A 10,392-nucleotide genomic window follows, 5' to 3' on the forward strand; every position below is an offset into this window, starting at 1 on the left:
TAAGTCTCCCTGTGTCGAGCTTAACTGGCCCAACTCGTCTCGGTACACATTTGCTACAAACTGCACCACCAACACCGTGGGGTGCGGACACAGCGTTATCTCTGCCAGCATTCCAGACTTACCTTCAGGAATTCCCTCTACTTCGGAGTTTACCAGAGCGGAAAGCGCGCAGACAACAATAGCTGAAAATAACAGCAAAGATGAAAATCTCATTTTTGCCAGGTTAACGTCCCTGTTTTTGAACCGGACTGGTCCCGTTAGCGAACGTCAACTACGGCTGTGTTGGATCTGCCAGCTCAGCCTTCTCTAACTCGCCTTGTTTTTCCCTACTTTGCCTTTTCTCTCTCCTCCTCGCAGTTTCTCAGTGTGTGCACACAAACCGTGTATTTGTCTATACAGCAGTTACAGTAGAAGAATAACAGTAGTAAAACAGCAGTTTGGCATCTGTGTAAAGATTTGCCATCCAGGCTCTTTTATAACACAGTAGCCCACTTGTTAAAATCGCAAGCAAACGCCTACTTCCACAGTGGGCAGGAGAGAACTGTGCACATGGGGATCCTGCTGTTCCGCAGACATGCGTATCTGCACGTAGCCTGAAACGGTGGTTGTATATAAGTTTCTTACATAGACTATGGGTAAACTCAGTTTGTTAAATTAAAGCTCTCACTATAACTTGACCATGAAAAGAAAGAAAGGAAATGTTAAACATCAGTGCCAATCACATTATCCAAAGTAATCATAAACCTAACATTAGAACCCAAATGAAGAGTTTAGACAGAGGTATATCTAATGTGGTGTTGACATCCGATATATTTGCGAATACTGGTATACGAGTTCTTTGTTAGTTAGTGGTTAATTTAATTGACGTTAAAAAGTGTTATTGCATTCATTAAAGTCCAGCTAGAGGTTATTAGAGGTAGAAAAATCGGTACTAATGACGTTTTTAAGTAACCTCCAACATGTACAAACATTTGACCCAGAACATGCAATTCATCTGCATGAATGTAATGTCTTTGGTATGCTGTTTAACAATGGTGGCCACTCTCAAAGTGCAGCCAACGAGAACCCAGTGAGAAGTGCTAAGATAATCAACAGGAAATTGAATTGATAAGTGATGTTGGTAATGGAATCGGAATCGCCAAATCCTTATTAATTCCTATCCCTAACCTGACGGAGGAAACATATGAGATGGAGATTAATCCCTCATTAATCCTTCCTTCATGTTTTAGATCTCAGATGGTTCGAAATAGCTGCCCTTTGTTTTAATTACTGCTTTACATTCTTGGCATTCTCTCGATGAGCTTCGTGAGGTCATCACCTGAAATGGTTTTCCAACAGCGCTCCATCACTCTCCTTGTTGGTCAAACAGCCGTGACACAGCCTGGAGGTGTGTTTGGGGTCATTGTGCTGTTGAAAAATCAATGATGGGATGTTGCTGCAGGATGCTGGTAGCCATGATGGTTCAGTGTGGCTTCAATTTTGAATAAATCTCCAACAGTGTCCCCGCAAAGCAACCCCCACACCATCACACTTCCTCCTCCATGCATGTAGACACTATCAGTTAATCTTTTCTGTGTCATGGGTGGAACCAAACATCTCAGATTTGGACCCCTCAGACCAAAGCACAGATTCCCACTGCTCTAATGTCCACTCCTCGTGTTTCTTGGCCCAAACAAATCTCTGCTGCTTGTTGCTTTTCCTTAGTCGTGGTTTCTTAGCAGCTATTTGACCATAAAGGCCTGATTCACACAGTCTCCTCTGAACATGTAGAGATGTGTCTGCTACTGGAGCTCTGTGTGGCATGTATCTGGGCTCTAATCTGAGCTGCTGTTAACTTGTGATTTCTGAGGCTGGTGACTCGGATGAATGTGTCCTCAGCAGCAGAGGGGACTCTGGGTCTTCCTTTCCTGGGGCGTCCTCATGTGAGACAGTTTCATCATAGCGTTTGGTTCTTGCGACTGCACTCGGGGACACAATCAAAGTTTTCCAGACTGACTGACCTTCAGTTCTTGAAGTAATGATGGGCTGTTGTTTCTCTTTACTTAGCTGATTGGTTCTTGCCATAATATGAATTCTAACAGTTGTCAAATAGGGCTGTCAGCTGTGTACCAACCTGACTGCTGCACAACACAACTGATGGTCCCAACCTCATTAAGAAGGCTACAAATGAACCCTGACAGACACACCTGTGAAGTGAAACCATCTCTTTCTGCACTCAGTATTATATGTATGTTCTGCCTTCAGTACTGCAATTTACCCCATAATCATCTGATTTAAAACAAAATCTAACATACAACATTCTCGCCCCTGGAAATAGATCTAAGATGTTACCATCATAATCCGGCTACCCTTTCGGCGCCAGCTGTGGGCTCAAGGCTGGAGCCGAACAAAAACTCCCTGATAACGACTGTGTTGAGTCTGTTCCTTCCCATTCCATGCAAGGCCACCTGGGTTGGCTGCTTTGGAGTTTTCATGTTTTACATGCAGACTCAGGGCTGCTCATCTCCTCTTGATCTTTTCTTATTTGAACGTTGGTGTCTTAGAACCTCAAAGTTTAGCAGCACAACACTGTGTTTGCTTTTTCCATCTGCCATCTGTGTTTATCAATGCGATATGTGACTAATCTTTATTTAATAACCACAAAGTAAACAAATAAAAGATGAAATATTTTATTTATCAAAGATACATGATTACACATTCATACAATGAATAAGGTTTCTATAAAAATTACACGCGGTGTAAGAAAAACATTACAACATACAAATAAATGTTATATGGAAATCTGACATTGTTTCAAAGCATAGTAATAAAATGTTAATTAAAAAGTCAGAATCTGCAAAGCTGTCTTGGTTGATTTCAAAAACTCTGCGCGCTTCACTCATCAGTAAATTAGGCTCATTGGTCAGATCAAAGCTATCCCCTGGTGTTTCAGTGGCTGAAGTAACACTCACTGTAATGACTTTATTGACGGTCTGGGAGGAGTTCGCGGTTGTGGCCGTGGGGTTACAGTCGGGGGGATATTTCCAGTTGGTGAAAGTCAGGCAAGCAATAACTTCCAGTCACTCGGGGTCGCTGGAGTTGAGCGGGGGTGGGATATCCCCCCACAAACAGCTGTTTCACATGGATCAGGTTAAACCCAGGCCTCCTCCACTCTCTGGAGGAGAGCAAAGTGAGAACCTGCTTTTCTGAAATTGCTTTGGGGTCGCACTGTGAGTCAGAGACATCCTCATTTTACCCACACTGGCTGCTGTGTGACTTGGGGATCCTTGCTCAGGTACGACCGTCTCACGCTAAGGTAGAGTGTGTGTAAGTCTGACTTTGATTTTCTTTGTTTGGATTAAACAAACACAAATGAAACGAATCAAAGCCAACGAAGCACACAGCCTCCAACTCCCCCCATCTTCACTGCCCTCTGTTGTTACAAAAGCACCGATTTAATCAAAAATAACCTTCTTTTTATGGTTCAACACATTTAGTCTCTCTCTCTCTCTCTCTCTCTCTCTCTCTCTCTCACACACACACACACACACACACACACACACACACACAGGTCACCAAAACAGTTTCTAAAAAGATGACATTTTTGTCCAAAAATTCAACTTTTTTTTCTAAAAATGACAACAGACCAATATGAATTATTCCATCAGTTTAATTTCTATCTCAAACATTCTGTTCATCAACCTAGTCCATCTCCCCTATTTTCATTTTATTTTTTGGGTAAATGATTATTGCTGAGGTATGAAATATCAAAATTTTATGATATTTATAAAAATGAAGACTCGTGTTCCTTAGTCGAGACCACCTGACATGTTCTCTCTGTCAGTTCAGACAGACAGTCGCTGTTATGGAAAGTAAACGCTGATCTCCTCTCCCCTGACTGCAGCTGTCGTTATTCATGTTGTACCCAAACATCAGCAAGCATAAAGCACCAGTAACTCCACTTTGCTCTGGCCGGAGATGTTGAATGATCAGTTCCGCAGGGTTTTCCTGTCCAGCGCTGTTTGTCGTAAAGTTACTGGTTTTTGCGACAGTTCCGGTTGTTATGTTTGCCGATCTTTTTTTTTTTTTTGCCGATTTGCTTTACGACATTTTTGACAAACCAGAAGTGTCAGCCTATGGCAAAGTTGTTTCTGGAGAGAATTGTTTTAATTATTTATTCGCTTTTTTTCTAGTTGAAGTCAAACGGAGATCTTGAAGTCTCACTTCTGAGGATACGAGAGAAGCTTACAATGCGAGAAGCGTCCGCACATTTTGTGCAGCTTTTGTCCACAGTGCTAGCTAACGAGCTCATTTAGCCTGAATCCTGTTTGTCAGCTTTCGTTCCTGGAGAAAGTACGAGCGAAATTCCATGTGAGACATCCTCGCGTGTTCACCCCGAGCCCTCTGGGTGCTGTCCTTAGCAGACTCACAGCCGGGTTTTGATCGTAAAATGTGGCTACAGCAACGACTGAAGGGGCTACCAGGCTTGTTATCAAGCAGTTGGGCGAGAAGACTCCTTATAGGACTGTTGCTCTTCCTCATTTTCTATTGGTACCTGGGAGCCGAGCGAAGATGGAGGTTATTCGGTGGCTCGGCCATGCCCGGAGGGGCGGCCGGCCAGTGTCTCTTGACTGAGATCTACAGGTGGAGGTCTCTGGTAGACCGAGGAGAAGGCATATACAGCACACCTCAGGAACGGCTAGACACGCCTTTTGTAACTGGAAACGGCCATATTCTGATTGATATTGAGTCTAACAAACTTTGGGTAGCCTCATCCTCACAGCCTGGCTCGGCTCCGGTACACCAGACTGAGTACTCTCCCAGAGTCACCGTCAGCCTGGATGGGGCGCTGGCCGAGGCTGAGGCTAACATGCTGTGGTTCCGGAAGGGATCGGTCCTGTCAGTCCGCTGCGCCTCACCAGCCACCCTGCAGTCAACCCGAGACTGTGTCACTATTAGAGAGGAGTTTATTGCTCATAGAAGCAGACCTAACGTATTTCTGCAGCGAATCCATATCAACAATCCCTCCGATAGGGCGCTTAACCTGGACTTATCGTCTGGAAATCCCTCTTTCGGTAGCAAGTTCTCCACCAGTGTGGAGAAACTGGAGGACAGAGAGGTAGTCCTCTCCTCTGGCAGGGTGCCGGTGGAAAAAAATAGGATGGTTCTGGTCGTGGTGGTCACCAAAAAGCTAAGCAGCAGGATCCATGTTTTGGCTAAGTCAGAGCACGTAGACAACATTGTGAGTGTGGTGTGGACCTCAGAGTCCATCGAGTCCTCAATGCTGGAGGAGACCTTCAGCGCCCTCAAAGATGGAGCCAAAAAGGAGCTGGAAGAGTTGCTGAGGACCAGTGAGGATGACCTGGTCAAACACCACCAGGAAGCCTGGAGGGAGCTCTTCATTTCAGGTGAGGAGTAGCAGTAGCTGGCTGCACCAAAAGCGATCACAGATGGTGTCACTGTACAGCCATAATGCAAGCGTGAGAGTGAGCAAACCTCCTTTAAAGCTAAATAAAAACAGTGCAGTGATTTGCAAGTCGTCCAAAGGTGAAGCTTTTTTTTTTAAGTTAGTAACTATTGTGTCTGCCTATAAAGACCCAGTTTAGTGTCTGTAGTTTTTTATTGGCAGTCACAAAAACACAACATTTGTTCCCATTTCTTTAGTTGAATCTACAAAAATACCAAAAATAACACAGAAGTAGCAAGACTAACAAATGAACTGAATCAGCAGCTACCACTGGAATAGGATGTGAGTGACCCTGTCTTTAATTTATTAAAGCTTCCTGTCAGCCAATAGTGTCTCTCTGTGTACAGTTAAATGTATTTTCAATAGCTACTTTCACCTGCTGTGTTATTCAGAAGGGGCCCAGGGAGTCATGTGAAGCTATAACTCTGCTTTTTGTTTCCATTCAGGTATTGAAATGAGGAAGATCATCGACTCCCACACGCCATCGAGCCGCACTGTGAACACCACCCTCTACTACATCTTGTCCTCCTCCGCGGCTCCGCTTCTGGACCAAAGGCTAAATGGCGAGGAGCGCGCCAGTCTCGAATCCAGTCTCAACTACGCTGACCACTGCTTCAGCGGCCACGCTACCATGCATGCAGAAAACCTGTGGCCTGAGAGAGTAAGCAGCACTGCTCAGATCCTGCAGCTGGTCACGCTGTGGACTCTGACTTTGCACAAAAGAGGCTGCAAGGTGTTGGTAGCTGCTGGGGCCCATGGAGTCATGCAGGGCATGGTGCTCAGCTTTGGTGGCCTTCAGTTCACAGAGAACCATCTTCAGTTCCAGACCGACCCAGACGTGCTGCACAACAGCTACGCATTGAGAGGCATTCACTACAACCAGGACCTCATCAACTTGGCGGTGCTGTTGGATGTGGACGGAAAGCCTTTTCTCCACGTGTCGGTAAAGCCGCAGGAAAAGCCGGTGAAGCTGTATGCCTGTGAGGCCGGCTGCCTCAACGAGCCCGTGGAGTTAACCTCAGAGATCAAAGGCCACACCTTCCCCGTCATGGTGACGCAGCCCATCACGCCGCTGCTCTACATCTCCACAGACTTGCGGCATCTGCAGGACCTCCGCCACACTCTGCACCTCAAGGCCATCCTCGCTCACGAGGAACACATGGCCAACAGGTACCCAGGCCTGCCCTTCCTCTTCTGGTTCAGCGTGGCCTCGCTCATAACTCTCTTCCACCTTTTCCTGTTCAAGCTCATATACAACGAGTACTGTGGACCCGGAGCTAAGCCTCTCTTCAGGAGCAAGGTATAAACAGCAGAGATGAAGCAGAACTGTTCTCTGCTCGAGTGTGTGTGTGTCGCTGGCTCAGTGCTCTCTCTGTGGGATGGGTTCTCAGTTTTGACTTTAACCTTTTCTGTCAATGAACTGTTTTCTAAACTCACATGGATCGTTTTGGCATAATGACATTACACACCTCTCCTTTCCAGCTCTTTCTACAGTTTTTGTTTCATGTTGAATGACTTGATAAAGATTTTCACTGCACATGTTTACTCTAAGAGGCTGAAGGCAAAGTCAGATCTCAGTTAAAAGCAGAGTAGCAACAAAGAGTAGCGTCCTTACAGAGTTGCAGTAAATCATTTAGTCTGCAGTCCTCTTAGCACATCTGTTTGCACTTCATGTTCGTTGTGGAATGTAAAACATTGTTGATTACAATGGTGAAATTTTGAGCACAAGGGGCTACTGTTTCATTATTTTTCTCCTGCTAGCTTACCCATCAATCCAGGCTGGTGTCTTAATCGCCTACAATAATGAGTTTTATGGTTGCTGTCAGGTTAAACAGTAACAAAAAGTCGGGAAATTAAAAAGAATAGGAAAAATGAATAAATGTACAAACAGATATCTGTGCTGTGATTTTGCTGATCAAACCTGGATTTAGTAAAATTGGTTTAATGTTTGAAATTGAAACCATGTGATCTCAGTTTTCTCAATTCTTTCTCAACTTTTCAATGTCAAAAATTCGGAGCTCCTTTTCCAAATAATCCCTTCTTTTAAAAATTGGCTTAACATGCCATGTTTATTACCCACATTCCTGTAGTGATGAACGATCTCTGAATGAAATGAAAATGATGGTTTCATTGTTCTATGACACTGAACAGTCCTCTTGGAGAGTTGTCCATTAGACAGGACATCATGTGTTTTAAATGTGGAGCAGCAATAATCAAACAGCCTCCCACATGAATTCACATTTAAAAGGCACCTTGACTGAATGTGTGCACAGCCTGTTATACTAACATTAAGACCTGATATAATAATAACAAGCCGCCATTGTTGTTTAAGTTGCATTGCAGTCTGGGTAATTCAACAGATGGTTCAAACTGAGCTGGAAGACATATCTGACATTAAAGCAAGGCGAGAATGTCAGTGCAGCCACTGCTGCCCTGCTGAGAGGAAGAGTGGTCATCATTTTATGATCACCTTATACTTTATACACCAGCTGATTGAACTTGGCTAAACCTCTGCAGTTATTGCTGCCTCTGTGATCAGGGTCGTGATGAGTACCAGTTTGTTTTCAGGAACAGGAACTGCGGCTGTGATTGGTTTACCACCCAGCAGGAAAGCATTTCTTATTTTTCATGTTTCTCAGACTATTCAAGGGTGTTTGGACTCTATCTGCCATTTGTCTGCTCTTTTAGGTGATTCGTACCAAGAACACCACAGTAAGTGTTGTGGGTATTGTCTTCTTCCACAATCCTTTCTAATAAGAAAGAGACCAGTGTCACTTCCCCTGATTCCTTCCAGCTTGAAATCAAAGCCAAAAGTAGCACACTGTGCCATGTTTTATACTTTGTGTAACCTGTTAAGTGGCAGTTGATAAAGACTGCTCTGAAGTGCCATCAGTTTACATCATTTACCCAGAGTGCATTGCTCATGTAAAGTAATTATAGGGTATATGTGTCAAACATTGAGGATTTTTAAACCAGTGACAGGTACTCCACAGGTTAGTGCTTTCATTTTGAAAAGCAGTTTTATGCTCCCAGTATAATGTTTGACTGAAACAAATTCATCAGTTCATTTTGGAGTAAACCATCGGCCCAGAAACGCTCTGTTCATTAACAATACACAACAAATAACAGGCAGTCACAGAAAACACGAGCCAGCGTTAGCACCGCTCCGATAATGAAAGGAAATGTTAAACTGTGAAATCTGCAAATCGGTATCATATCGATCTGGAATATGTAGATTCTCTCATTTTATTTATTGGTTTGTAGACAAACCTAAGTGGAGACAAATGAAAGGCTAACGTGTTAGCTCTGCAGTCAGGTGTTATCGGTATTTCAGGAGAGCTTTCTTTGCTGTCTGATGGTGTCTGCTCATTTCTTTCTTCCTCGTTTCTTCACGTTTTCAGCACAACAAACAAACACACATCAATTTGGAAGCATAAAATACCAAAATTGGACATTTGCAAGAGAGGCAGGTTAAACGTTTCTCAGATCAGCATGAACCGTGTGCTTTCTTTGCCAGGTCTCTTTCTGCTGTTCCTTTCCCCCTGCGTTTTAATGATGTTTTATATCAAATCACTTAATTAAATGATGAGAAATATGTGGATTTGTCTCTGTCTCTTTTTTTTCCCCTGCTGCTCTGTGATATGTTCCTATGCTTTGGTCGGGGTCCTGTCACTCTCAGCATGTCTGTTTTTCTCCTGGGTGGAGTTGTTGGGTTGGGGTAGCCAGCTGTTTTAACCTTTCCCTCTGACTTCACCAGGTGACCAGCAAACATGAGGATAACTGCCATGACTCCTTGGACACTGAGTGAATGCTGCAGCTGTGTGATGCACACACATGTGGTCCTGCTTGAGCTTGGGGGGGGGGGGGGGGGGGGGTATTAACATGGATGTGCTGACCTGTAAGTCACAGTCGTCATCTGCTGCAGAGCGCTCCTGTAAAACTAACTGGTTAAAATGGAATTTAGTTTATTAACCCAGAAAATAGAGCTCATAAACCCAAAGCATGATCCAGTGATCCAAAAACTAAGTGAAAGCAAAAGTTTAGTACTAATCGTCAGTGTTGGTTAAAGTGACTGTGACTAACAACAAGGAAACTCAAATGAAGATTATGATTATATATATATATATATATATATATATATATATATATATATATATATATATATATATATTTTTTTTTTTATTTATTTCAGTTATATAATATTTCAGTTTTTATGACCAGAGATTGTGGCTGTTTGACCAAACCTCTGGTACCAGCTTCTTAAAAGTAAATGATAAGATTTAAGCTACAGCTGAGTCAGTTTACCTGAGTTTACATGATTCTTGCATTTTTCAAATAATTCTGGCACTTTAGGTTTTGTTTGTCAGTAATGAGACAGAAGACATTCTATTGAAAAGGTGTCGAACAGACATTTTTAAGTTCAAATGGGGATGATGGTAGACATTTTATTCATCAGAAAAGCTGTTAGGTATCATGTGCAATGTACGTGTTTCTAATAATTTAATAATAACTTTCATTATAATAATTTCTAAGGGAAGCATGTAGAATATGGAAAGTACTGGTCCCAACACACAATCCTGCAGAACTCGTGCATGAGGAAAAATCATCATTCAGATAAATGATGTATCAGACAGATGAGATTAGACCAGCACAACTATTTTAATGCCAACAGTTTATTCTAGTGTCTGCACAGAGCTCAGTGTCAGAGGCCATGACAACATCATTAGTAACTTGTAGCTCTGCTGTTTTCTATCTTTACTGAAGCACTTCAAAAACAATTTGCAACTGACTATTTATAACAACTTTAATAAAATAAATAAATCGAAGGTTAGAATTGATTTCAGAATTTGCAAAAATACTTGTATCAAATAAAGGGTTTTAAAAACAAAGCAAACTCAGTTTATGTGTGTACACATTTCTACTACTTTTAACAAGTTGCAAAAAAT

General features: G+C 42.9%; 2 protein-coding genes across 2 annotated transcripts in view; one reads left to right on the forward strand and one right to left on the reverse strand.

Moving 5' to 3' along the window:
* The window catches only part of plod1a (procollagen-lysine, 2-oxoglutarate 5-dioxygenase 1a), a 31,075-nt gene extending 30,556 nt beyond the window's left edge, over window positions 1–519 (reverse strand). The window contains exon 1 of the mRNA XM_085259196.1: window positions 123–519. Coding sequence (XP_085115322.1) covers window positions 123–213 — 91 coding nt within the window. The 5' untranslated portion in view covers window positions 214–519. The remainder of the gene's footprint in view (window positions 1–122) is intronic.
* Window positions 520–3,663: 3,144 nt separating this feature from the next.
* On the forward strand, window positions 3,664–9,307 carry kiaa2013 (KIAA2013 ortholog). Its single transcript, XM_085260323.1, has 3 exons — window positions 3,664–5,387; window positions 5,893–6,746; window positions 9,204–9,307. The coding sequence occupies exons 1-3, from the start codon at window positions 4,430–4,432 to the stop codon at window positions 9,252–9,254; spliced, it is 1,863 nt and encodes a 620-aa protein (XP_085116449.1). The 5' UTR covers window positions 3,664–4,429; the 3' UTR covers window positions 9,255–9,307.
* The last annotated feature ends 1,085 nt before the right edge of the window (window positions 9,308–10,392 follow it).

The sequence above is a fragment of the Mchenga conophoros genome, linkage group LG20 (genome assembly GCF_057382185.1).
Source record: "Mchenga conophoros isolate Kocher_MC1m ecotype Shallow Benthic linkage group LG20, M_conophoros_male_GT1.1, whole genome shotgun sequence".
NCBI classification, from domain to species: domain Eukaryota; kingdom Metazoa; phylum Chordata; class Actinopteri; order Cichliformes; family Cichlidae; genus Mchenga; species Mchenga conophoros.